This window comes from Halichoerus grypus, chromosome 10 (assembly GCF_964656455.1).
Source record: "Halichoerus grypus chromosome 10, mHalGry1.hap1.1, whole genome shotgun sequence".
In the NCBI taxonomy this organism is placed as follows: Eukaryota; Metazoa; Chordata; class Mammalia; order Carnivora; family Phocidae; genus Halichoerus; species Halichoerus grypus.
In genome coordinates this window covers 114,456,310-114,484,051 of record NC_135721.1, presented here as the reverse complement: position 1 = coordinate 114,484,051, position 27,742 = coordinate 114,456,310, and the positions used below count along the sequence as shown (strand labels likewise).

The 27,742-nt window shown below is 49.4% G+C and overlaps 2 protein-coding genes and 1 non-coding gene across 5 annotated transcripts in view; 1 reads left to right on the top strand and 2 right to left on the bottom strand.

The window, feature by feature from the left end:
- Positions 1-943, bottom strand: part of ZNF341 (zinc finger protein 341) — a 42,816-nt gene extending 41,873 nt beyond the window's left edge. For both annotated transcript variants that reach the window (XM_036079495.2, XM_078057092.1), the window contains exon 1: positions 847-943. In XM_036079495.2, the coding sequence (XP_035935388.1) occupies positions 847-877 (31 nt within the window). In that variant the 5' untranslated portion in view covers positions 878-943. The remainder of the gene's footprint in view (positions 1-846) is intronic.
- A 5,339-nt stretch (positions 944-6,282) lies between these two features.
- On the top strand, positions 6,283-26,056 carry PXMP4 (peroxisomal membrane protein 4). Of its 2 annotated transcripts, XR_004913192.2 has the most exons (5): positions 6,283-6,505; positions 12,070-12,132; positions 14,519-14,717; positions 16,527-17,120; positions 17,452-26,056. XR_004913192.2 is itself a non-coding variant. In XM_036079492.2 (4 exons), the coding sequence occupies exons 1-4, from the start codon at positions 6,393-6,395 to the stop codon at positions 16,788-16,790; spliced, it is 639 nt and encodes a 212-aa protein (XP_035935385.1). In that variant the 5' UTR covers positions 6,283-6,392; the 3' UTR covers positions 16,791-26,056. The 2 variants fall into 2 exon arrangements, 1 of the variants encoding a protein (XP_035935385.1); XM_036079492.2 differs by having other exon boundaries at positions 16,527-26,056.
- LOC118527636 (U6 spliceosomal RNA) lies at positions 14,994-15,097 on the bottom strand. The gene has a single exon (XR_004913204.1). It is a non-coding gene; the product is annotated as a U6 spliceosomal RNA (small nuclear RNA).
- Positions 26,057-27,742: the final 1,686 nt, after the last annotated feature.

Below are 27,742 nucleotides of genomic sequence, written 5' to 3'. Positions count from 1 at the left end.
AGCACAGGACAATCAGTTGGCGCCCAGTGTTTATAGGTTTCCGTCAGAGGGTACTGCGTCCCAGCCAAGCACACCGTTGACACCCATCGTTTCTTGGTCTGAGTGCATAAAACTCTGCACCCCAGCACGGTACACAAAATAGGCGCCTAGTGTTTGTTGGTTTGGGTCTGTGAGCACCGAGTCCTGGCCTTGCACACAGGTAGCACCTATCCTTTCCTGATCTATTTTGAGAGACTACCTCAAGGCATGAGGCACAACTGACGCTCGATACAAGTTCTTCGTGGTCAGTTAGGCTGCTTCAGCCGCCAAGCCTCTCCCGCCCCCGCACCACCGTCCCCCTCAGCGCAGCCTTGGCGGGGTCCCGGCTTCCACGCTGCGGCCTCCCCGGCTGTTCCCTCCAGGAAGCCCCTCCCGCGCCGGCCCGAGGCCCTCGCGGTTGACGCTGTTCCTGTCCAAGGCCTTTCCCCGCCTCCGCCCCGGCCGTGCCTCCCTGGCTGTTCTGCCCCGGTGCTCCCCCGCCCCCCCAGGGCTTTCTCTCCTCGCTGTTCCTGTCCCGTTGTCCCCCTTGAGCCGACCCTCGGCTCCCGCGGCTGTTCTGGTCCCATGCCCCCGCCCTCCGCCATTGAGCCTTATCTCCGCCGCTGTTCCCGTCCCCGTGCCCACCCCCCCGCCGGGCCTCGTCTCCCGCGGCTGTTCCCGCCCGTGCCCCTCCCGCCCCGCGGCTGTTCCGGCCCCGGCGCCCTCCGCCCCGCGGCCGCCGCGCGCCCTGGGCCCGGCGCTGCGAGGACGCGGCGGGAGGGGGCGCAACGCGGAACAGCCGACTCCCCAGGCCTCGCCGCCGCTCACCCTCCAGGGCCTCGAAAATCGTCTGCGCCATCTTGGAGCTGCCGCCGTCTCGGGAGCCGATGCGGGGCTACGTGAGCATTGTGGGAACCGCGGCGGGGCCAGGGCCGCCAGGGGGCGCTCGGGAGCTGCCGCCGAGCCCCCCCGTCCGGGAAATTCAGCCATGGCTCCCCCGGATAACCCAGTCACCGGCATGTGGACCCCCATCCCTGTCTCACTTGAATCCCCAGTTCTGCACACTGGCCTCATCCCAGCCGCACACAGCGGACCTCCCAATTGGGTATTGGACCCCTCATATTATCTGGACCTGCCACCCCCGCCTCTGCACGTGAGACCCCCAGTTATGCAACATGGAACGTATTTCCACCGCACACAGTATCCCCCACCTAACCCGGACCACCCAACTCTGTGACAAGGACTTTCACCTAACCCAAGACCCTTGCCTTAGCTGTGCAACACTGATTCTCACTCCTTACCATAAACTTATTGTCCCCAACTACAGTGAGCCCCATCCATCACACCTACTGGGAGTCTCCTGAAGTGCCTCCCATCTCAACCCGGTCTTAATCCCCCATCATCTCAGACATTCACCCATGGCTGTTGCTTAACCCCCCATTTCCACCTTTTGGGGACCTCCATTTTCTCTTCATCCAGACCTCCATCCCTGCCTCCTGGGGAATTCTGTCAAATAAAACCTCGATCCCGCCTTAACAACCTTTAGCCCAGCCTTACAGAAAGCCTATCCAGGTCTCCCAGGTATTTCCCCCCACTCCAATCCTCATTGGGACACCCCCCCCCAATCCAACACCGCTCTCTCTTCATAGTTCATGCTCCATTAGCCACTAATTGAGAGTTTACTATGTACCAAGTCCTATAATAGCTCCAGGATCCAGTGCTCCTTTCCCTTGGAGTTAGGGGTGGGGGAAGCAGACAGACATTAAATCTTAAAAATTAATTACCAGGTGTGACAGTGGTTCCAAAGAAGTACACTGGAACCACAAGGAAGAGTTGGGAAATGGGTTGGAGGGGAGAGGCAACCAGGGAGGTGCCCTCAATCATGATCTCATATGAATGTGGCCAAATCCTCCAATTGGCTATTGGATTTGACTCTAAATGTTCTCATTGTTTTTTCTTAAATACCTATTTTAGTCTCATCCAACGTAATAACCATAAGAATCACAATTTTCATTTTCTCATATTCACTAAATAAATATGTAACTCCTAAGAGTAAAAAAAAAAATTTTTTTTTGTTCAAAGGTCCTTTGCCCTTATGGAACATTACCAGCCACTGTTCCTGATAAGTTGCCTCACAGACCGTCCACCTACACACCCCCTCAAGGCCCATTTCTACTGGTGAACTCCCCATCTTGCCCCAAATACCACCCCTGTCTTCCCCAACACTACACACCTTCCCCTTCCTATTCACCCTTGCACAGCAAGCCCTGAGCAAATGTCCCCCACAGAGAACCTACCATTTTCCCAGGTTGTATGCCTCACCCTCTTTCCCGGGGAACTTTGGAGACCCAGGGCCTTCCTCAAGGCCTAAACCCCCCTTTCCATTGCCTCTCTGACAGGAGTCAGGCCAGGGTTCCCACCTCCTTGTCTTTCCTTTAACATCCCCCTTGATCAAATGGCCTCAGATTCTTGTCATCTCTCCCCTTCAAGAGCTTCTCAATATAACTGTTCTTTTTAAAAATTATTCAAGTAATATATTAATACATTCACACTCATTTAGTTAGAATTGACCCTTGAACAACATGGGGGTTGGGGCACCAAACTTGCACACAGTTGAAAATCCTGTGTACAACTTTTGACTCCTCAAAAATGTAGCTACTAATAGCCTACCGTGACCAATAGCATAAAGTCAGTTAACAAATATTTTGTATATGTATTATATACTGTATTCTTATAATAAAGCTAGAAAAAAGAAAATGTTATTAAGAAAATCATAAGGAAGAGGGGCATCTGGCTTGCTCAATTGGTAGAGCATGTGACTCTTGATCTCGGGGTTGTGAGTTTGAGCACCACATGGGGTGTAGAGATTACTTAAAAATAAAATCTTTAGAAAATGGAGGGGGCACCTGGGTGGCTCAGTAGGTTAAGCTTCGGACTCTTGGTTTCAGTTAGGTCACTGTCTCAGGGTTGTGAGATTGAGCCCTGAATCAGGCTTGGTACTCAGTGGGGAGTCTGCTTGGGGTTATCTCTCTCCCTCCCCCTCTACCCTTCTCCCCGCTTGGCTCTCGCTCTCTCTCTCAAATAAATAAAGTAAATCTTTAAAAAAAGAAGAGAAAATACATTTATAGCACTGTACTATAAAAAATTCACCTGCACAGTTCAAACCCATGTTGTTCAAGGGTTAACTGTAATTTAAAATATTTATTACAGGGGTGGCTGGGTGGCTCAGTTGATTAAGCCTCTGCCTTTGGCTCAGGTCATGATCCCAAGGTCCTGAGATCAAGCCTCACATCAGGATTCCAGCTCAGCAGGGAGCCTGCTTCTCCCTCTCCCTCTGTCCCTCTCTCCACTCATTCTCTCTCTCTCTCTCCCCCAAATAAATAAAATCTTAAAAAAAATAAAATATTTATTATATACATATTGTGTTAGACATTGTTCTAGATGCTGGGGACACAGCCATGAACATAAAGACAAAAATCCTTGCTTTCATGGAGTCTTAGTCCTGCAGGCAAGATGGACTATAAACAAGAAAAAAAAAAAAAAAAGAGAAATATTCTGTGATTATATATTTTCTTTCCTCTGCAGGAAAGGAAGCTACTTTAGACAGGGTGGTCAGGGAAGGCCTCTCTGAGGAGGTGGACTTGAGAAATGATATGAAGTCACATGGAGAAAAGGAAACATGCAGAGCTTATTAGCTATATCATCTTGGGCAAGTGCAAAGACCCTGAGGTCTAAATGAAAGAAGGCCAAAGAATGTAAAGGAACAACTGAGGATAATAAGTGAGGTATGAGGATGAGGATGGAGAGACAGACAAGGCCAGTGTGAGGGTTGAAGTTTAGTTCTGAGGGTGATGGGAGGCACTGGACAGTAAAAGTTTCCACTAATACAAGTCTTGACAGTTTTCCATATATTTCCATATATCCAGGTGTATGTGCACATAGTTGATTTTTTCTCTTCTTCAGGACTTTGCAAATTGTGTTCTCTCTTACCAAATGCTGTTTTTCCACCCTCATTGGAACAACACAAGCTTGCCTTTGTGCCTCCTCTAAAAAGCTTTCCATGATCTGCCTGGATGGGATCCCTCCCTCCCTTGCTGTTCCCGTTTCTCACAGTACCTGGTACTACTGCTGTCATGTGTTACTTTTCTTGGAAATTCCCCTTTCCTCCAACCCCTCAATAGGAGCTCTCTGAGCAGGGGAGGTAGTGCATCCATTCTGGTTGGAACTCAGAGCTAGACACAGAGTAACCTGGGAAATGCTTGTTAATTGACCACCTGGCTGATATAATAACTGAATGAGCTTTCAGGGATGTAGAATCCATTTCCAACAGGCTCCCCATTCAGGCTGACTCCTGCTCTGAACTTTGTGCTCCTCGCCTCCATCTCTTCTTCCACCCAAATCTGTCAGTCCTATTTCCTTAAGGCCAGCTGGTTGGCACTGAACTGAATCAAATCACAGCTTAGAGACTCCTGGTATAAGTAATATGGTAATTCTAGGCATGGAGCCATGTAGGGAAGAAGGAAAGTTTGGGAAACTTCCAGTGTCCCCCTCCACAATGAGTGCTCCGCCACCCCAGAAAAGTTAACTTCTCCATGGGGAGGGGAGAAATCATGAGCAGCTTAAACCAGAGTCCCAGTTGCAAGGGAAAGGAAGTAAGGACACACATAGCAATGCTGGGCCCTGACATCTTGTTCATTGGCATTGGTAGGAGACAGCAAAACATGGTGGTTGCTATGGGCTGAATTGTTTTCCCCCAGAATTCATATATTGACATTCTAACCCCTAGTACCTCAGAATGTGACTGTATTTGGATATTGGGCCTTTAAAAGAAGTATTTAAGATTAAACGAGGTTATATAAGTGGGTCCTAATCCAGTATGACTGGTGTCCTTATAAAAAGAGGAAATTTGGACAAAGGTATGTGCAGACCATGTACACACAGGCAGTGTTACAGACCATGTGAAGACACGAGGAGAAGACAATCACTTATAAACCTTTCAGTGTTTTTCAGGGGAAAATTTTTGTATTTTGTGTAACATTGCCACTATTTTCAGAGGAAGGATTACCTGAATAAACCAGTCCACTATTACTGAAAAGGAAGGAAGGAAGAAAGAAAATCCAGTTTCGGTGCTAAAATAGGCCAAGTATAATTCCTCCTTCACTGACCTCTGACACCGTCTTCTGACACTGACCCAGGCAATAATATCCCAGATAAATACCACATGGCCCAAGTCCTAGGGGATACCCTCACAAGCCACAGCCACCACTCAACGTGTAGCTGTTATCCAATGACAACTCCACATAGTGACACACATAAATTCCACCCACCAGTACTCTGGGAGATGTCAACCCCAAACTGTATTGCTTCAACAAGCATATGTTGGACACCCACCATGTGCTAAGTGCTGGGGTTACAGCAGAAAACAAGACAGACAAGGTTTCTGCGGTCATGGAATTTACAGCCTGGTAGGGGCAATGGACAATGGAAATGTAGCAAACAAATAATTTCAAAGAGTGAAAAGTTATATGGAGGAAATAAAAGAGAGGGCAGTGCTACTTTAGATGGGACATCTAGGAAGCCCTCTCCGAAGAGGTGGCATTTGATCTGAAACCTGAAGATTGAAAAGGAGCCCACCATGGGGGTAATGCATACCAGTCAGGAAAATATTAGGTGCAAAGGCGCTGAGACAGGAGCCTTCTTGGCATGCTCAAGGAACGGCAAGGAGGCCAGTTTGGCTGGAGAGGAGTGAGCGAGGGGCCAAGTGACAGGATATGGGGTTAGAGAAAGAAGCAGGGGCCAGATTATAGTCTTTCTTGTGGACTGTGGTTAGGAGTTTGGATTTGAAGAATAAACGGAAGCCCTTGAGATCTCATATAATTTATGCCCTAATAAGTTTGCTAGGAGCACTGTTACCCAATCAGAACAGTCTTGTGTAAAGACTTGTGAGGCCTGGCTCCTCCCAGCGTCACCCTCCCGATTCTAGGGAGGGCGGCTCCTCTTTCAAGAAACGTCCTTTCAAGCTCTCAGGTGACATAACTCCTGCCAAGCACGAAGGAAACAGGCTACCTGGTTGGACAAATCCACGTGTGTGATTCTGACCTTCCTTAGAGCTGGTCGGGCGGAGCCCGTTGTGATTGGTTACAAACTCTCCCACTCTTCCAATCAGGCCGCTATTTGGGAGAGTGCGTGCATCTCGTTCCCCGTGTGAGACGAGTAAGCCCTTTGATCGGCTCTTCCCGTGAGAGTGACAGCAGATGCAGCCTATGAGCGCAAAGACGCGCTGCTCGGTCCAGCGCGGCCAGCGGCGCCGCCGGAACCGGGGATGTCAGTGCTGGTGCTGTTTCTCGCTCCCCACCCCGCGCGCCTCTCGCACTATGGCCGTCCCGCCGAAGCTACTAGCCCTGCTCCAGGCGGTCAACGAACTGTTGCGCAAGCGCCGCTACCACGCTGCTTTGGCCATGCTTAAGGGCTTCCGGAACGGGGCAGTGTGAGTGGGGCGTCGGGCTGGGCATGGGCTGAGGGATGGGTGCGGCTGAGGTCTGAGGAGCGGATTCTGGGCGCGTTGTCCCCCTGTGTGCCCTTGAGCAGCCCTAGTGTGTTTCTAGGCCTCGGTGTCCACCATCTGCACAGTGGGCGCTGGGGATTTGGGGTTCCTTGCGCCTTCTGAGCTGCGGCTCCCATTAAGCTGTTTCTGGGTCCTCCGTGCTTTGCAACCTGGGGCACTTGCCTTGACCACCTCCCACTCCAGCCCCTGTATCCCCTCGATTGGGCCGACCCCCACCCCATCCCCCCTGCTTTGTGACCTTGGGTCTGTCTGGCTTCAACGGCCCCATCTGTACAATGAGAAGCGGCCACTGGCATCTAGCAGGCCAGCGGCGCGTTGTGTGCGTGCTCCCACCATTAAGCTGCCTGTGGGCTCACATCCCACATCTCACTCCCCGTCTGTATGACTCGAGCTCTAAGTCCCCATCCGGCCCAAGGGACTCCTGGGGCATAAGCCTGAGGAGTGACAACGACTGTAAAAGAAGGTGCAGATATTTGCTGGGCAAATTGATTCCACCCTGGCCATCAGATCTGCTGGAAAGGAGGTCTTGGGGTCATTTCACCTGGCTGGTAACTGCAGGGGAACTCCCCCTCCTTTAAAACTCATGCATAACAGCTATCTTTTGTTGAGCACCTACTGTGCCAGAACTGGGGATGCAGCAGAGAACAAACTGAACAAAGACCTGTCCTCTTGGAGTTGACATGCTAGTGGCAGCATGGCATGGTGGTGAGAGTACCTCTGGACTGCCTCTGCTCGAATCTTGGTGCCACCTACCTGTGTGATCTTTTTAAAAAATATTTTATTTATGTATTTCACAGAGTGAAAGAAAACGCACGAGCAGGGGGAGAGGCAGGAGGCAGAGGGAGCCGCAGGCTCCCTGCTGAGCAGGGGAGCCCCGTGCGGGACTCGATCCTGGGACCCTGGGATCATGACCTGAGCCGAAGGCAGATGCTTAACTGACTGAGCCACCCAGGCAGCCCTACCTGTGTGATCATGAACAAGTCAATTAGCCTCTCTAACCCTCAATTTCTATAAAATGGGGATGATAATAATATTACATCATACTGGGGCACTTGGGTGGCTCAGTCGGTTAAGCAGCTGCCTTCGGCTCAGGTCATGATCCCGGGGTCCTGGGATCCAGTCCCGCATCGGGCTCCCTGCTCAGCGGGGAGCCTGCTTCTCCCTCTCCCTCTGCCTGCTGCTCCCCCTGCTTGTGCGCTTTCTCTCTCTATCAAATAAATAAGTAAAATCTTAAAAAAAAAATACTGTCAGAGGATTGAATCAATATATGTGAAATGCTTAGCACAGTGCGTAGTATATATATAAGTGTTGGCTGGTGTTATTGTTATATTCATATGGACATCTGCCTAGATCGCTCCCTCACCTTTTCAGGCTTCTGCTTAAGTGTCACCTCCTCAATAAGGTCATCCCTGAACTCCTCACCTCCTCCCATACTTAATTTTTCTCCGTAGTACTTGTCACCATCTGACACTAAGTTCCCCTATGTATCCTGTTTTTATGCTTTGTCTTTCTCACTAGAAAGTGAGCTTCATGGGGACAGAAATTTTTATCTACTTTGTTCCTTGGTGTATTCCTACTACATGATACACAGTAGGCTCTCAAATATTTATTGAACAAATGAGTAAGTGTGCAAGGTAGGAATTGTGATTGTCCCCATTTTCCAAGTAGAAGACTGGCTCAGAGAGGTACACTCATTACTCATGGTCACATCACTTGGCCAGTGTTGGAGCCAGGATTCAAACCCAGGTATCCCTGACCCCAGTGCCAGGCTCTTGGCTTCCATGCAAACCCAGAATCAGGTAGCATTGGTTCCTACTGGGCCTGAAGATTTTATCAGCCCCGCCTTACTGTGACTAAGGTGGGATAACATCAGTGGCCCTTTGCCAAGGTATTCTTAGGACAAAGCAGGAGTGAAAATGAGAGGTGCCCCTAATTTGTATTTTAAAAATAAGGTAACATTAGGGGTGCCTGGCTGGCTCAATCCGTAGAGCATGCGACTCTTGATCTCCAGGCTGGCTCACCCATGTTGGGTGTAGAGATTACTTAAAAATAAAATCTTAGGGGCGCCTGGGTGGCTCAGTCGTTAAGCATCTGCCTTCAGCTCAGGTCATGATCCCGGGGTCCTGGGATCGAGCCCCGCGTCGGGCTCCCTGCTCGGCAGGAAGCCTGCTTCTCCCTCTGCCACTCCCCCTGCTTGTGTTCCCTCTCTCGCTCTCTCTCTGTCAAACAAATAAATAAAATCTTAAAAAAATAAATAAAATCTTAAAAAAAAAATTTTAGGTAACATTCAGGGGTGCCTGCGTGGCTCAGTTGGTTGAGCGTCTGCCTTTGCCTCAGGTCGTGATCCCAGTGTCCTGGGATCCAACCCCGCGTCGAGCTCCGTGCTCAGTGGGGAAGTCTGCCTCCCTCTCTCCATCTGCCACTCCCCCAGCTCATGTTCTGTCTCTCTCTCTCAAATAAATAAATAAAATCTTTTTTAAAAAATTAGGTAACATTCAGAAAAGGCATAAAAAGTTAGATGCTATGGGACATGTGGCTGGCTCAGTCGGTGGAGCATGTGACTCTTGATCTCGGGGTTCTGAGTTCAAGCCCCACAATGGGCATGAAGCCTACTTAAAAAAAATTAAAAGTTAGATGCGATGAAGTCCTGCCCACTCCATTCTTCTGTCACCGAGTCCCCCTCCCTGTTGGTGTTGCCTGTACCCAGTCTCTTATGTCTCCCTCCAGAAATACTGTCTGCATATACAAGCAGATACGTATATTCTTCCCCACACCTTTTTTTTTTTTTAAGATTTTATTTATTTATTTGACAGAGAGAGACACAGCGAGAGAGGGAACACAAGCAGGGGGAGTGGGAGAGGGAGAAGCAGGCTTCCTGCCAAGCAGGGAGCCCGACGCGGGGCTCGATCCCAGGACCCCGGGATCATGACCTGAGCCGAAGGCAGACACTTAACAACTGAGCCACCCAGGCGCCCTCTTTCCCACACCTTTAAGACAAGTTTTATTTTGAAATAATTTTAGATTTATGGAAGAATTACCTCATTTTACACAATTTTACATTTTACACATCTCGCTCTACTAAATCCTGCAGTGCACATAGAGATGCCTCAGTCTTTTACATCTGTGGAGCATTCCACTCAGTGGTGGGACCATTATTTATTCATCCAAAAGCCCCCTGTGGATGGACATGGGTTTGCTTCCAGTCTTTTGCTGTTTCTAACAAGCCTGTGATGAACAGTCACAGATACTTGTCTGACAACAATACGTAGCTCCTGGTCATTGTGTCAAGGAGGCCATCAAGGCTTTTTAGACCTTGTAGCTTGGCAAGATCAGGACCTGGAGCTGGAGAACTTGGTAGGCCAAGAGGGAGTCCAATAAAGAACAAGAAAGGAAGCGACGCTAATGTTGGTTGAACTAGAACATTTACATGTGCTATATCCTTAACTGCCAGAAGCAACTCTGAAATAGAGAATACTTTTTGCTGATGGGAGAAGGGAGGCTCAGAGAGGTTAAGTGATTTATCCAAGCTCACACAGCAAAACATGGCAGGGCTTTGGCACCAAATATTACAGGATTTCCTTTCTACTACCCACTTGAGTATAGTTAAAGCAATGGGGGCACCTGGCTGGTTCAGTCCGTGGAGCATGCAACTTGATGTTGGGGTTCTGAGTTCGAGCTCCACATTGGGTGTGATTATTTAAAGATAAAAATCTTTAAAAAACAAACAAAAAACAATGAAGGTGAATGTGTACATGTTCACATATTTCCCAGTTGTTCAAATGAGGAAATAAAAGGAGAGTCAGGGGAAGAGGTTTGAGTCTTTAAAAAGAGGCATTTGTGTAACATTTAAAATGTCTATTTCGGGACACCTGGCTGGCTCAGTTGGTAGCGTATGGGGCTGATCTCAGGGTTATGAGTTCAAGTCCCACCTTGGGCATGGAGCCTACTTTAAAAAAAATGTTTATTTCAATTATTTTAATTTTTTAAAAAGATTTATTTATTTTAGAGAGAGAGGGAGAGCACTGGGTGGGGAGGGGCAGAGGGAGAGGGACAGAGAGAATCTCAAGCAGACTCCCCTCTGAGTGTCCTGAGTGCGGGGCTCAATCTCACCACCCTGAGATCATGACCTGAGCCGAAATCAAAAGTTGGACGTTCAGCTGACTGAGCCACCTAAACACTCCTCAGTTATTTTAATTTTAAAAGCAGTGCTTAACCATTACAGATCATTTTGGAAATATGGAAAAGTTAAAAAAAGACAAAAGTAAATTCCCATATTCCTCCGGCTCAGGGAACGTTGCTAATAACATTGTGGCATATTTCCTTCCAGTCTTTTTTTTTTTAATCCATTTTTACAAAGCTGAGGTCCTCCTGTGTATCATAGTTGGAAAGAGGTACATTTTGAATAGGTAGAAGGAGGTACGATGTTACTCAGCAACTGTTTTAGGGAATTTGTTAACTTTAAGATAGTCCAAACTAAAGGTAGAACCTTCCAGAAATTACCTTCCCTCACAAATAATTAGGGGCTGTTCTAGAATCAGTCAGCAATCATGTATGGAGCACATTACTATATGCCAAGTACCATGCAAGGTGCTGGGGACTCTGCAGAAGACAAATCAAACACAGTCCCTCCCTCACAAGGCCCATGGTCTAGTGGAGGAAAGAGATAATTAGAATAGAATAAATAATTGCGAGTAATCGAGTCATTAACCCAGGACTGTAAACCACTGCAGAGAAGGTTGGAGCTCCTTGGCAATGAAAATATTGCCCTAACCTCGTCTGGTGGGTAAGAAGCCTCCACAGAGGTGCCCACTGAGACTGGAAGGCTGAGGAGTCGGCTGCCACGTGAGGAGCAAGGAAGAGCAGTCCGGGCTGAGGGAACAGCCTGCCCAGAGGCAGGGGAGAAGCTGGTGGGTCAGAGGAACCAGGGGAAGGCCATGGGGCTGGAGCAGGAGAAAAGGGCGCTGGAGGTAGGAGAAGTAAGCAGGGGCCAAATCCTGCAGCACTTTCAAGGCTGTGGGAGGAACCTGGATTTTATTCTGAGTATTGGAAAGGTATTGGCCGCTTTTAAGAGGGGATGTGATATGATTTAAGTGTTAAAAAAGATGGGTCTGACTGCAACGGAAAGGTCAAGGTAGAACCGAGGGAGCAACTCCACACCGGTGGGGTTGGGTGGGGTCGGTGGAGGCCTTTGACACACATTGTCCCCTTTCATTGAAATTATAACCAGCCCTCTAGCCTGACGTCCCCTTTTGCTGTTAGGCAAACCGAGGCTCAGAGAAGTGAAGTAGCAAGCCTGAGGCCCCACTCCCACGAAGGTGTCAGAGCTGGGGTTTGAACCCGGATCTAACTTGGAAGCCAGCATTATCTTCCCTTCCAGGGTGATGTTCAGATTAGGGCTGGAGGAGGGTGGGAAAAGGCGTCAGAGAGCCCAGAAAGAAACTGTGAGGCAGTGATGCCGTAATAACTGTTTCCTTTCATTTCTACAGCTATGGAGCCAAAATCCGGGCCCCTCACGCGCTCGTCATGACCTTTCTCTTCCGGAGTGGCAGGTACCCATCCCCTCTGCACACCCTTCAGACTGGGGGAGAGTATGGTCAGCCCTCAGTGCCAGGACGCTTGCACTAGCTTCCTAGCTAGGTCTAGCCGGCCCCCCTGCCACCGCCATCTCCTCAAGTACGACTCTGATCCTGTTATTCCTGCTCAAAAACTCCCCGGGCTGCCACTGTCCTCCAAAGAAGCCCAGCTTCCTTCCGTAAAAGGCCCTCTGCAACTAGTCGTGTCGAGCCCTGGGTGATGTATGGAGCTGTTGAGTCGCTGTCATGTACACCTGAAACTAATATAACAGCATATGTTCACTATACTGGGATTAAAATAAATTAAACACAAAACCCCAAAGGCCCTCTGCTGCCTGGGCTCAGCTGCGTCCCCACATTCCTCCCTTACGTCCACCCGGGAGTGCCCGGGCGCACAGGACTCCCTGCCACGCCTCATGTCGTTCCAGCGCCGCACATTTGCTCATGCGGTGACCCCTGCCAGGCGCACCCTTTTCTCTTCACCCCACCTTTATTTTTTTTTTTTTAAAGATTTTATTTATTTATTTGACAGAGAGAGAGATAGCGAGAGCAGGAACACAAGCAGGGGGAGTGGGAGAGGGAGAAGCAGGCTTCCTGCCGAGCAGGGAGCCCGATGTGGGACTCGATCCCAGGACCCTGGGATCATGACCTGAGCCGAAGGCAGACGCTTAACGACTGAGCCACCCAGGCGCCCCTTCACCCCACCTTTATTTCCTTCCTGGCAGCCCATACCGGTCATGTGAGGATCACTTCCTTGGGAAAACTGTCCGTGACCTCCTTCGCTCACTCAGACTGCTTGGTCTCCCTCCATCCCCCATAGCTTTCCCCTCATGGCACTTCTCAGAAACCACTCTGTGGCCTGGTTTTTAACGTAGGTAGCCTCACCTGACGCTTGTAAGAAGCACACATGGACAGCCTACTGGCCAAATCCAGCTCGCAAGAGTTTCTCTTTTTGTATTTTTATTTAGGATTGCCTTTTTTTTTTAAAGATTTTGTTTATTTGAGAGAGAGAGTGTGTGAGCACAAGCAGGGGGAGGGGCAGAGGGAGAAACAGGCTCCTTGCTGAGCAGGGAGCCCGACGGAGGACTCGATCCCAGGACCCCGGGATCATGACCTGAGTTGAAGGCAGACGCTGAACTGACTGAGCCACCCCGGCGCCCCTAGAAGCATTTGTGAAGGCAAGATTAGCACCAACACTTAACTGGGAAATCCAGCTTTCTTGCATTAGAACTGGCAACACCAGAGGCAGCTGACTGGCTCAGTCAGTAGAGCATGTGGCTCTTGATCTTGGGGTCAAGTTTGAGCCCCATGTTGGGCAGAGTGTGTACTTAAAAAAAACAACAACAAAAAACTGGCAACACCGGGCTCATGTTCCTCTCAGGCGAGAACCAGCTGACTCCTGGCTGTCCCCACTCACCTGGCAGATTTCCACAGGTTCCAGTAGACTCACTTTCAAGGCCCTCATCTAGCCTTGAGAGCACTTGGTTGTAGGATCCTTGAATTGACTTCCCGGAGTACTTGCTGCTCTTCTCCCTGTGTTCTCTCACTGCCCCCTAGTGACTTAATTTTAAAAGATAAATAGAATCCTTGCCCAACTTAAATGTGCACTTTTCTCAGGATAAAGACAAAACTGCATGTCCTCACCTCTCCTCACATTCTTTCCCCTCACATTCTCTGCTCAGGCCTTGATGGTTTCTTGCTGTTCCTTTACTCCCCACTCTCTGTCCCTCCTCCAGACCTTTGCACGTGCTGATCCCTCTGCCTGGGATGCAACCCCTCTCCCCTCTCCACCTCATTGACTCCTCATCCTTCGGATCCTAGGATCATCTCTGGTCAAGGTCAAAGTTTGACCCTTGCTTTGTGATTATTTATGTTTCTCTCTTCCATTAGATCATATACCTTATGAAGGCAGCAAGCATTTTTTCCTCAGAATCCTATCCCCAATTCCAGTACATAGTAGGCTCTCCCTTACTCCCTCGTTCATGTCCTCACATGCTTATACCAAAAAGTCATTTACTGAGCACCTACTATGTGCCAGGCCCTGTTCTGGGCCCTGGGGATCAACAAGCCAGGTGTAGACACCACCCTCTGGTAGCTTCCACTGGGGTGGGGTGGGAGTGGGAAGAGATTAAGCCTATTAATGTCAGCTGGTGGAAGAGCTGTGAGGGAAAAGGGGACAGGATAGTCAGGCAAGGCCTCTCTGAGGAAGTGACATGGAGTCAAGGCCTGAATCCAGTGGGGGAGCAGCCCCAAGGACATGGAAGCTAGAGGCCTGGGGCTGGCTCAGGTTTGTATGCCCAGTGGGTGAATGCCCTGGGAGCCGTTGGGCCGCCACTCATGGGGGTTCCCTGTGTTTGTTCAGCCTCCAGGAGAAGCTGCGGGCCATCCTGCAAGCCACGTACACCCACTCCCGGAACCTGGCCTACTTTGTGTTCACCTATAAGGGGCTCTGCGCCCTGCAGGCCCACGTGCAGGGCAAGACCTACCAGGTGCACTCGTTCCTGGCTGCCTTCATCGGGGGCTTGCTGGTGTTTGGAGAGAACAATAACATCAACAGCCAGGTAAAGACCTTTCCCCAGGATAGGCTCAGGGATCAGAGGCCGGGACGGGGAGGGACATGGTCCAGGTATAGAATTAGGGGTGGAGGTCAAAGAAGATGACCTCTTTGCTCCCTTCCATGTCCGAGCGTCTGTGATCCACCGGTCCCTGTGTGACCTTGGAAAGGTCACTTTCTCTCCATTTCCCCATCTGTAAACCAAGCAGCTTGCTGAAACTCCATGGTTCCCCAAGTCCATGTGTGGTGTTCTCTGGAGCAAAGTTTTTTGTTGTTTTTTTTTTTTAATAGGGAACGCTTCATGAATTTGTGCGTCATCCTTGTACAGGGGCCATGCTAATCTCTCTATCGTTCTAGTTTTAGTCTATGTGCTGCTGAAACGAGTACGATTAAAAAAGATTAGGGGCACCTGGGTGGCTCAGTCGTTAAGCGTCTGCCTTTGGCTCGGGTCATGATCCCGGGGTCCTGGGATCGAGCCCCGCATCGGGCTCCCTGCTCGGTGGGAAGCCTGCTTCTGCCTCTCCCAGTCCCCCTGCTTGTGTTCCCTCTCTCGCTGTCTCTCTCTCTCTGTCAAATAAATAAATAATTTTTTTTTTTTTAAGATTCTAAGGCTGAGCAGGGAGCCCAATGCAGGGCTCGATCCCAGGACCCTGAGATCATGACCTGAGCCGAAGGCAGTCGCTTAACCGACTGAGCCACCCAGGCGCCCTGCATGTTTTTTTTTTAAAAGATTTTATTTATTTATTTGACAGAGAGATAGCGAGAGCAGGAACACAAGCAGGGGGAGTGGGAGAGGGAGAAGCAGGCTTCCCGCCGAGCAGGGAGCCCGATGTGGGGACTCGATCCCAGGACCCTGGGATCATGACCTGAGCCGAAGGCAGACGCTTAACGACTGAGCCACCCAGGCGCCCTCTTCAGCCTCTTTGTATGGGCTTTCGCAACCTAACAATTTTAAATTTTGATGAGATCCAATTTACCAATTTTTTATTTTTGTGTGGGTTGTGTTTTTGGTGTCAGGTTACCTTTCAGTTTTGAACCATGTAAATATATTCATTTTCTAAAAATCTTAATGAACAAGAATGATAAATTACAGAAATGAAATGAATAGCAACATTAAAATGCCTACTACAGGGGCACCTGGGTGGCTCAGTCTGTTAAAGTATCTGACTCTTGATTTCAGCTCAGGTCATGGTCTCAGGGTCTTAAGACTGAGCCCTGTGTCACGCTCTGTGCTGAGCGTGGAGCCTGCTTAAGGCTCTCTCTCTGCCTCTCCGCCTCCCTTCTCTCTCTCTCTCAAATAAATAAATAAAATCTTTAAAATACCTACTACATATCATTCAGATCATCAAATCACTTCAAATCATCTTGCACACTAGCTTTTGAAAAACACTGATCTGGGCGCTTCTGGCTGGCTCAGTTGGAAGAGCATGGGACTGCTGAACTTGGGGTCGTGGGTTCAAGCCCCACATGGGGTGTAGAGATTACTAAAATAAATAAACTTTTTAAAAAAAGATTTTATTTATTTATTTGAGAGAGAGAGAACAAGCGGGGAGGAGAGAGAGAAGCAGACTCCCCACTGAGCAGAGAGCCCAATGTGGGACTTGATCCCAAGGCTCTGGGATCACGACCTGAGCCAAAGGCAGACGCTTAACCAACTGAGCCACCCAGGCGCCCCTAAAATAAACAAACTTAAAAAAAAGAAAGAAAAAAGAAAAACCTTGATCCTGTGTGCAGTCGTGCCCAGGATGTGGCGTTGGGCCGAAGGTTCCCAGCGGCTGTGCCCTCCCGTAATCCCCTGTCATTTCCCTCCCTGCAGATCAACATGTACCTGCTCTCCCGCCTCCTGTTTGCCCTGTGCCGCCTGGGCGTGGAGAAGGGCTACATTCCCGAGCCCAGGTGGGACCCATTCCCCCTGTTCACCGGGCTGGTGTGGGGGCTGGTGCTGTGGCTTTTTGAGTACCACCGGCCCACTCTGCAGCCGTCCCTGCAGTCCTCCATGACCTACCTGTACCAGGACAGCAATGTCTGGCATGACATCTCAGACTTCCTCCTCTACAACAAGAGCCTCCCCTCGAAGTAACGCGGCCCCAAGGTGCTGATGGGGGCTTCCACAGCCGAGATTGTCTCCATCGGTGAATCACCCCCAAAGGATCCTGCCTTCTCAAGATCATGGTTCTCAGACTCCAACTTTTATTGCCCCAGGGTTCCATTTGCCGAAGCAAAAGCACTGATTTCCAAGTCCATTAGGTCCTCTCCAGTGGCGGAACGAGTGGTGAATTGGGCTGCGGGGCCTCGGACGTGATTCCGGCTGTGCTGCTGGCTACTGTGAGACCAGGGAAAGGCACCCCCCCACCGGCCCCGGACGTCAGGGGTCACCGAGCTCAGAGGAGGGCCCCGAAGTCTCTTTCTGGTGGGTTATGGTCTTTGACCGTTCTATGTAACAGGATTGCTTGCTGGGGGGCAATGGGTTGCAAATATGTTTTTAGAAAAAATTAAATTCCTGGGCTCAGGTGTTGCTCTAGTGGAGAAGCTCTAGAATTCCACTGTCCAATAGAAGCACAATGTGATCCGTATATGTAATTGAAATTTGTCTTAGTAGCCACATGAAAAAAGGTAGAAGCAGGTGAGATTAATCTTAGTTACAGATTTTAACCTGGTATTTCTAAAATATTATCATTTTAACATGTAAAAATGAATATAAAAATTAATGAGATATTTTATATTCTTTGTTCTTGTACTAGGTCATCAGAATCAGGTATGTAGTGTCTCCTTACAGCGTGTCTCAGTGGGGACCAGCCATATTTCCAGTGCTCAGTAGCCACATGTGGCTAGTGGCTACCATATTGGATAACACAGATATGGAACACTTCTATCCTTGCAGAAAATTCTAGTGGACAGTGCAGATATAGAGCTAGGGGACATGGGTTTAAGTCCCCACTCCACCACTGTGTAACCTTGGGGAAGGTTCTTAACCTCTCAGAGCCTCAGTTTCTTGTAAAATGAGGATAAGCATAATACACACCCAGTGTCCACATTGGATTTGTATAACTACAAGAGCTGCTATTACTACTAATTACTTCCATTTAGTGAGCTCCTACTTCCTCCCAGGTGCTTTGCACGTATTATTTTTAACCCATACAGTGACCTTGCAGGTGTGTGTTTTGATCCTCATTTCGCAGATGTGGACACTGAGGATCAGAGGGGGAAGTCATTTGCCCAAGATAATACAACCAGTATGATAGCCAAATCAGGGTTTGAACCCAGAGCTGTCTGAGTTCAATACCCATTTTTTTTTTTTTTGTTCAGTGCCTTATGTTAAATTTAGAAACCTAAGCTATGCTATGCAAATGTTAACTAGTTCTAGGATGGGCTCCAGGATGGGGTGCAAATTCAAATGCCCAGAGGGGTCTGGCAAGGGGCATAAGTGAAAATGTTGTGCACTCAGGAGTGATGGTAACCTGGGGACCCGGAGACTCATGTGCCAGTCCGATTTTTAAAATCACTGTGCTGGACAAATCAAACCAGGCCTCCAGGAAGATGTGGTCCATGGCCCATGAATTTGAGACCCTTGGTCTAGTAGGAATACTTCAGTCCCTTTTTAGAAATTACTAGTAGACATGCGTCACTGGTGATCTTATTAAAATGCAGATTCTGACTCAGCGAGTTTGGGGTGGGGCCAGAGGTTCTGCCTTGCTCTCAGGCTTCCTGAAGTGCTGTTGGTGCTGCTGGTCTGACCCGCACCTTGAGTAACAAGGTAGTAGGGAATGATGTGCAGCCAACCATAATCTCTTGTTACAAATGAAGAAGCCAAGTCACAGAGCTGTTAGGTAATCATGGTGGGATTAGGCCTGATTCTAACAGCAGTGTTCTCAGCTATGACGTTGACCTGCACACTTGGAGAAGGTGATCTGGAAGGTCCCTGAACTCACTGTGTGGAGGCTGAATGAGATCCCAAGGTTATGAGGAGGAAGGGGGTGGCCATCAGCAAGCAGATGCTGGGGGTGCTCCACCCAGTCCCCGCTAACTTCGCGCTTCACTGCACACCAGCCAACTCTTCCAACTGCCACCCCTGTGTCTTTCTGCCTGAGGGCTCTCGCTTGCCCCTGGCTCCTGCTCTGCCACCCACAGCAGGTCTGGAGGAGTAACACATCTGATAACTCCCAGGCGCATGCTCCACCCTGGCTCCTGGAGTTCCCTAGCAGGACTGAACTGACCCACAATGGTCACTTGCTTGATAACTCCTCCCCCACCCTTCCCTGTCTCCTTCATCCTTAACATGGGATCACTTCCCAAATAAACCACTTGCACTGAAATCCTTGTCTTGGGGTCTGCTATTGAGGAAAACCCAAACTAAAATTGGCCTCTGGTGCAGCAAGCTGAGAGTCAGTGGAGGTTATGGACATAGACTTTGGAGCAAGGGTGCCTGGGCTCAGCCCTGTTTGCTCAGGCAAGTGACTTAACCGTCCTGTACCTCTGTTTCTTCATCTATGAGCTAGGCATGCTAATTATCACTCACCTCACAGCATGGTCTGGAGGATTAGACAATATGACGAGTATAAAGTAAGCACTCAGTAAATGTTTGCTGTTATTTCTAATATAGCATCCAGACGTAGGAGGAAGTGTGGTCCTAAGAACTGAGTACCCCCCTGCTTTTAGCCTCCCCTGCCCCCCAGCTGAAGGTACAGCCTTGGCGCTCTGCCTGCCCAGCATCCCCCCACTGCTGCGGGGGGCTGGCCGGCTGCGCCCCCGACTGTCTCTGCTCTCTAAGAATAGGTTTCCCTCACAGATGGCATCTCTCTGGATCCTGCCAGAGCATCTGGTGCCTCCAACTGCTCACTCCAGGGAGCAAAGCTGTGTGGTCCTTGCTGAGGAGCAGAGCCCTGGCTTCCAGCAGACCTGGGAGGAGTCCCCACTTGCCTCCCTCCTAGCTGAGCTTCCATTTCCTAAGATCTGTAAAACTGGCATTGCCAAAGGGCCCTTGGCACACAGTAGGCACTCTATAAATGCTAGTTCCTGAAATTGTACAATGGCTTACATGTTTATTAAGCACCTGCCACATTCCTATGAAGTCTTCTGACATGCAAGACTATAAAAAATAATTTTTCATCAGTAGCCCGTGCTCATAGTACAGAACTTACATGGTACAAAAGGTGTATCACAAGGAAAAGTCAGGCTCTCTCCTACACCCAAGCTCCACCCCCAAACTCCCCCCTTTTGCCAAGAGCATTCACTGTTAGCACTTTCTAGTGTAGCCTTTCTGAGATATTCTGTGCACAGCCACCTGTCTTTGTTTTACGAGAAACTGTTTTAGAAGATTTTATTTTACTTTTTTTTTTCCTTAAGTAGGCTCCATGCTCAGCATAGAGCCCAGCAAGGGCTTGAACTCACAACCCTGAGATCAAGACCTGAGCTGAGATCAAGAGTCGGATGCTTAACCGACTGAGCCACCCATGTGCCCTTAAATATTTGATTTCTTTTTTTTTTAAGATTTATTTATTTATTTTAGAGAGAAAGAGCACAAGTGGAGGAGGGGCAGAGAGAGAGGGAGAGAATCTCAAGCAGACTCCCCGCTGAGTGTAGAGCCCGACATGGGGCTCGATCCCATGCCCCTGAGATCATGACCCTAGCTGAAATCAAGAGCTGGGCGCCTAACCAATTGCACCACCCCGGGGCCCCTAAAGATTTTATTTTTAAGTAATCTCTATACTCCATGTGGGGCTCAACCTCATAACCCCCAGATCAAGAGTCACACACTCTACCGACTGAGCTGGCCAGACGCTCCTGTCTTCTGAGAAACTTTCGCATCACATTGTCATCTCCACAAGTCTTTGGCATTTCTTCCTCGCCCTCTGCATGTTTAGTTTTTCTTTGATCCAGAATCTAATATGAAAGGGAGTCCTTTCTTTTAGCTGGTTCCCACCCCAACTCCACTCCCTGACTCGCCAAATATCTCAGGCAGGTTCTTACTGTGATCAGCGTCTGAGATGAACCGCCCTAGACATCCAGAGCCTTACGGTCGATGACACCAGACGTTCAGGCCCACGGAGCTCCGAGTGAAATGGAGAGGACAAAACTGAGGTTAATTTGGGGCCCTTCTGCTGCTCTGCTCCCAAATTAGAGATCATTCAGTGAGCCCATGTGAGAGCAATGATTCACAGGCGGAGACGCCAAGAAACCCTCCCGACGCTCCCTGCTCCCGCCTTTCACATCGCAAGCCCCAGAAAGAATGCTGGGGATGGCATTGCTTTCTCCATTGTCCGCTTGCTTCGAGAATCAGGCTTTGAACCTGACGCCCTCCTAAACCAGAACACTGTGCGGGGCTCCACCTCCCAGAGCGAACCCGTGTTGCCGCAATCTGGGACTTCAGGTGGCTTGCTTTCTTTAACGAATTAGGGGGTATTTATAAAAAGAAACATTTTTTTCCCCCTCCCCTTGTCATATTCCAGATGGATAGGGAGAGAGTTTGTCTTACTTCAGCCCTAAAGAGTATTTTGGGTGAGAGGGGTTTCATTTTAACCAGAGGGTCTCCTGCATGACTCGCTCTTGTGAGCTGCAGGCCGCCTGGGCAGCTAGAGGACAGAGGGGAAGCTGGGCTCTCCTCTGAGGACGGCTTTTAGAGAGGGCTTCCTAATGGAGGGCTCCCGCCGGGTCTCTGCGCCCGGAACTCTGTTGATGTCACGATTTCACAAACAAGACAGGAAACGAGGCAAAATGGAAACGTAGGTCATGGGGTCTCTGTGGGAAGCCTCATTCCCATTGCTTTTCCAGGCTTCTTCAGACTCTCCTCATGGGCTAGATGTCCGCTGAGAGAAGGACCAGGGCCCGACCACATCAGCTCTTTTAAGACTCCTTTTTGGGGGTCTTTTTAGTCTGTGTCCTGAACCCCTTTGGCATCTGGTGAAGCCTGTGAACCCGTCTCAGAATGCTGTTTTTAAAACTCATTAAATGGGGCGTCTGGGTGGTTCAGTCGGTTAGGCGTCTGCCTTCGGCTCAGGTCATGATCCCGGGGTCCCGGGGTCCTGGGATCGAGCCCCGCATCGGGCTCCCTGCTCGGCGGGAAGCTTGCTTCTCCCTCTCCCACTCCCCCTGCTTGTGTTCCCTCTCTCACAATGTCTCTTGTCAAATAAATAAAATCTTAAAAAAAAAACCAAACACCTCATTAAATAAAATACGTAGGGGGCGCCTGGGTGGCTCAGTTGGTCAAGCCTCTGACTCTTAATCTCAGCGCAGGTCTCAAGGTCATGAGATCAAGCCCCTGCGTCTTGGGCGTGGAACCTGCTAAAGATTCTCTCTCTCCTCCTGCCCCTCCCCCTCCCCCACTGCTCATGTGTGCGTGATCTCTCTCTCTAAATAAATAAATAAAATACATAGGATTACAAAAGATAAGAATTATATTGACTTGAGATAATTATCAAAATATTTTTAAATTTGTAATTTAGTAATATATGCCTTTTTTTTTAAACACACTAAATAAACAGTGGCCGATCTAGAAGTGTCATGATTTCACAGGTGCCTTAGGCATAAACAATACCTCACGACCCTGCAGCAGCTGTGACAGGGCATGGAAGTAGCTGTGGTTTCTGTTGCCAATGAAGGCCCGGTGCTGCTAATAGGCCTCCGGTCTGTGGCCTGCCTGAAATGCAAGATGTTGCCCTGCAGTCAGAGGCTGGTGAATATACAGATGGAATTTTGTTTCTGTCCAAGTTCCTGGAACTTGGGTTCATGGATCAGATTCAGAACTTTTGCTTGAGAGTGACCTTCCCAGCCTGACCATATGGCAGGTGTCATTGTTTACCAAGCCCTGAGCACAGGAATAAGAAAAATACGGGCTGATGTTGGTTGAGTCCTTACTAAGTACCAAGTACCCGGTGATATTGGACTCGGTAATGAAAGGGCCAGCTCCTGCCCACGGGAGGCTTATAGTCTAGGGAGGGAAGGCTGACACGTGAATACACAAATACGATCATTTTGGAGAGCTGTGGGTGCTAGAAGTCAGCAGTACAGGGCAGTGTAATAGAATGACTTGGAAGGGGAGAACAAGAGGGGTCTATTTTCCAGGGAAGGCCTGTCTGAGACCCATGATGAGGAGAGAGCCATGCAAAGATACAGAGGAAGGGTGTTCTCGGCACAGGATCTGCAAAGGGCACAGAAGAGGGAACCAGCGGAAAGCATTCCCGGGCCTGGCAGGAGGCCCGTGTGGCTGGGACAGAGTGCAGGGTGGGGGTGCGCCCGAGCGCTGGAGCGCTGGAGATGGAGGCTGAGAAGCTGGATGGGCCTATCAGGCGGGCCTTGGGGGCCACACTAAGTGGTTTGGGTTTTCTTCGAAGTGTTGTGGGCAGCCTTTGGCAGGTTTAAGCAGGGGAGTGATATGATGTGATTTACATTTTGGAAAGATTCTTCTCGCTACAAGTGGAGAAGAGTGTAGGCAGCCGGGCTGGAGTAAGGATCCAGTGAGGAAGCCACGCAGGGGTCTGGGTGAGAGACCGTGACGGTCTGGATCAGGGTGGGCCCGTGAGGTGGAGAGAAGTGGGCACATATGGGGTGTAATGTGGAGAGACTCTGTGGCCCGGGGCTGTGGGGAGTGAGGAAGAGGGGTGTAGTGAATGACCCCCATGTTCCCCCTCCTTAGGCCTTGCCCCCCCACCTGAGAAAGGAAGCCCTGACCTTGCTCCCTGCACCCCCCCCTTCCCCGCCCTGTCTCTTCAGCCCCCTACAGCCCTGGGGCCCCTGGCATGCGGGCTTCCCAGCTGGTCCCAATTGTTGTTACTCCCCAGGGAGTCATGGGAACACACTCCCCCTGACCCCTCCAGCCCCCTCTTCCCAGACAGGGCCAGGCCCTAACAATGCCCCCTCAGCCAGCCAGTGGCCTAGACACAATGCCCCTGATTCGGTTCATTGCCAGCTCCAGGAGGCCTGCTGGGTTTCCTGGCCTGTTTGGCATATATATAACTGGCTTCCAGCAGGGATTTTTTTTGTTGTTAAAAAAAAAAAGTCCCTGGCTCCTCCTCTCTGAATATCTTAATGTATTATAAAAAGCCATTCCCTTCCTATCCTGAGGCCTCCCTCCCTCCCCTCCCTTAACTGCATTTGCCATGTGCCTGTCAACCCCGGGGACCAAATGCAGGTCAGCAGGTGTCAGCGAGAAAAAGGAAGAAAAGCTGCTTGCTCTGCCATGGCCAACCTCGAATGTGCTGGTGATGCTGAAGATCATGAGAATAGTCTGAGGGCTTGTGACATGGCAGGACCGTGCCCAGCGCGTTTTGTACACTAGATCTCATTACTTCTAAGGTGCCATCAAAGATGAGCTACGACATTATTTGGAGCCTCTAAGAGAGAAAAGAGCTACCAACTACGATTTAGGACATGCCGTTGATTGTATGATGCACCTCAACTTCAGAGATATTAAAATATGGGGGGGAGTCTTAGAATCTATGGAATATGGGATCACCTCATCTATTATACTTCATTGCCCTCTCAACATATTTTTCTCCTTGTCTTTGTGCCTACCTGTGCCTACTGGGGTGGGGGGGGAGTGCAGGGATTGCTTCATGAAAATTCTATTCTGCAGCCTCTCTCGAACAGTTTCCTTTGCCCCCTTGCCGCCTCAAGAGGAGATGTAAGCAGGCTGCTTCAGTGATTCCTCTTTGATTCCTAACAGCAGCTGACATTTACTGAGCACTCTCTATGTGCCTGCTACTGTCCTAAGCACTTTAATGTCCCAGCAACCCTATCCGGTAAACACTATTTTTTACCATTCTCCTTTTACAGATGACAATGTAGAGCCCCTCTGCTCTAAGGGTGCCTTGCTGGCTCTGCGGCCCTGTTCCGGGCAAGCACGGCTACTCTGTCTGGTTTTCCTCCTCTCCCTGGAAAAGCAGAAACAGTTCTCAGAGGTTGGGGGTGATGCAGAGAATGGAAGTGGCACTGGGTGAGCCTTGGAGAAAGGAGAGGCCCCCAGACCATGAGTTCAGTGGGTAACGGGGTTTGGGGGAAGGGAGGATGGCTTATCGACCTGAGACCTATCCACTTAGGCCATACCCTGGACCCTCTGGCCCACACACTACTGAACATATGGACCGATTAATGGCCAAGGACTTAGCCAAGGCCACACAGCCGGGCAGCTGTTGGCTGGCACCAAGCCCCATGTCTCCTGTTTCACCACGAATGCCCACTTTCTCTACTCTTCCTTGCCCATGTCTTCTCTTTAGTTACCTGCAAAGCAGAGGAGCTGTGCAGGTGCTGGTTAGTTCCTCAGCAGTAAGAATATCGCTAGTAGTAGTTAACATTTATTGGGGGCTTACTCTGTGCCAGGCACAGGCGTTGGGGATTGCAAACTCAGATCCCTGAATGGCAGGGCAAGTAAGGCCACTGAGTGAGGCGGGCCAGGCAGGGACTACGGTGGCCTAGAGGGTCAAGGCTCTGGCTCAGCGGGGGACAGCAACCGCTCAGCACCGTGATGGCCTGCCTAGTATTGCCAGATATTACTGTTTTAAAGGAAAGCCAGATATTTGAATTTTTATATAGCATTTCCCAGTTTAAGAAAATTTTAAACTAATTCACAATTCAGAAAAACAAAATACTCCATGGGCAAATGGAATCATACCTGGGGGACAGTTTGCAAAATCTGCTTGTTTTCTCATTTAACCCTGACACATATCCTATAAGAGAGCCCTTGCCCCTTGTTTACAGCTGGGGCAAGCCAAGCTCTTCAAGAGCGTGAATCACCTACTTGAGGTCATCTAGCCAAGCCACATAGTTGGGGTCTGCCTGACTCCTAAGCCTTGCTCCTTATGTTTGATGGCCTCTCAGATGGGTAAGAACCCTGTGTTCAGACACAGCCAGAACTGGTACTATGACAGAACATCTCCAGGGACAGCAAAGCGTCAGAGAGTTCAGTGTAGCAATTGAGGGATCATTCGAGACCAATGGGATGTTGCAGACATAAAACTCCCCGCCTCCCTCTGCCAGAACTCAACAATGGATGTCTCTGTTCCCCCTTAATAAAATTAAGTCACCACAGAATCATTTCTCCCAATGATACAGTCCTTATGACGATGGGATGTTCTTGTTTGGAGATTTATTTTTGAAAAAAAAAATTTTTTTTAAACGTTAAGAATGTATGCTTTGGTGAGGTGGTATATGTGGAATAAATAGGCTTGAATTATTTGTGTTGTTTGTCAAACTTCTTAATGAGCATGTGGTGCAGGTTCATGTAAATAATTCTGCCTCTCCCCCTGGACTATGAGCTCCAGGTATCAGAAATGAGGTTTGTTTTGTGTCCAGCTGTCTCCCCAGCACCTAGCACAATGTCTGACACAATTGCTCAATAAATATCTGTGGATTGAATGAGGTTCAAGAAATGAATTGACTTGTCCAAGATCACACAGACCACGGTTCCCATTTATATCCGCCTGATTCAGAAGCTCTTCCTTTTTTTTTTTTTTTAAGATTTTATTTATTTATTTGACAGACAGAGACACAGTGAGAGAGGGAACACAAGCAAGGGGAGTGGGAGAGGGAGAAGCAGGCTTCCTGCGGAGCAGGGAGCCTGATGCGGGGCTCGATCCCAGGACCCTAGGATCATGACCTGAGCCAAAGGCAGATGCTTAACAACTGAGCCACCCAGGCGCCCCAGAAGCTCTTCCTATCACTTCTCCACAATCCTGCCTCCTGGAAAAACTCAAGGGAAAGATATCTCCACATTGAGGATGATGTTGGGTCCAGGAGCTTCCACCCCTTTGGACTCCTCTAGATTTAGATGTTGGTGGAGGTGGTCATGGGGGTGAGCACCTCCTAATTAAACCACTATCTATCATAATATCTTTTGGAAACCACACATTATAGTCTTGACAGCCCTGAGCCTGGCTCTTGGGGTATTTACAGGAAGTGATGAGGTATGAAGGGCAGGCACTAGGGTTTGGCAGTGGAACAGGCCAAGTTCCCATCTCATTTCTGCTCTCTGACCTTAAGCTGGGAGTGCCCCTCTCTGAGCCTCCTTCTTCCTGCACCATGTGGATAAACAAGCTTCACTTAAGGGATTGTTGGTTCAAAGGAGATCATCATTGGAAGTGGCTGCCCAGTAACTGTGGAGCTTTTGGAAACCTACCAGCCTGAAGAGAACTGTTGATGTAGAGAACAGCCTTATCAGTATCTCCCAGGCTTGAGGCCAAGGGGCCCCATCTTTCAAACCTTTGCTGCTTTCAAGTGGGTATTAATAGATACAGAAGGCCCTTATCTCTTTCTTGATTTCACACTGGGAATTCTGGTCTTCACTCCTTTCTGCTGCAGCAGGACAGGAGGGATTGTGGGGAGAAGGGCACCTGCTTCTACCTGGGAGGTTGGGTACTTGAATACTTTGGGGAGGTCAGGGCTTTGGTAAACCCCTAGCTTTGACCTCCATCAAGCATTTTCATCTGCTAGGTAAGCTCATGCCCTTTGGGCCTCAGCTTCCTCATCATGAAATGGGGCAATAATAGCAATATCTGTCTTCCTTCTCCAGCTACCAGTGCAGTGCTTGGCAGAAGACAGGTGCTCAATAACTGTTTGTCGAATGACTGTTGGGTATGAGAGTACTTTACAAAACAAATGTTACTGTTATTGAGACTCTTTGGGAAGATATGGAGAAAAGAAACTCCATCTGGAATGGGAATGTTGCTGGCTTCTCTTACTCTCTGTCAGAGTCTGGCTTGGTTATTTCAAATGAGACCTACCATTCTAATAATGGTGGCTTCTCTATCAGGGGAGAAGGGGGACAGGCTGATCCCGTGGCTGGGAATCCAGTGTAGGCCAGATTCTATCACTGGCTGACCTCACAGTCCCTACTTCTGAATGGGCCTCAATTTTCCCATCTCTACAGCAAGAGGCTTACACGGTCTCTATGGTCCCTTCTAGGGCTGAGTCTAGGATTTACAACAAGCAATTTCTTTCTTTCTTCCTTCCTTCCTTCCTTCCTTCCTTCCTTCCTTCCTTCCTTCCTTCCTTCCGAGAGAGAAAGCGCGCACACACCCGCACACAGGATGGGGAGGGGCAGAG

Coding starts and splice junctions, on each gene's coding strand:
- PXMP4 (XM_036079492.2), top strand. CDS start 6,393: ATGGCCGTCCCGCCGAAGCTACTAGCCCTGCTCCAGGCGGTCAACGAA. Junction 6,506..12,069: donor GGCTTCCGGAACGGGGCAGT/GTGAGTGGGGCG, acceptor TCATTTCTACAG/CTATGGAGCCAAAATCCGGG. Junction 14,718..16,526: donor ACAATAACATCAACAGCCAG/GTAAAGACCTTT, acceptor CCCTCCCTGCAG/ATCAACATGTACCTGCTCTC.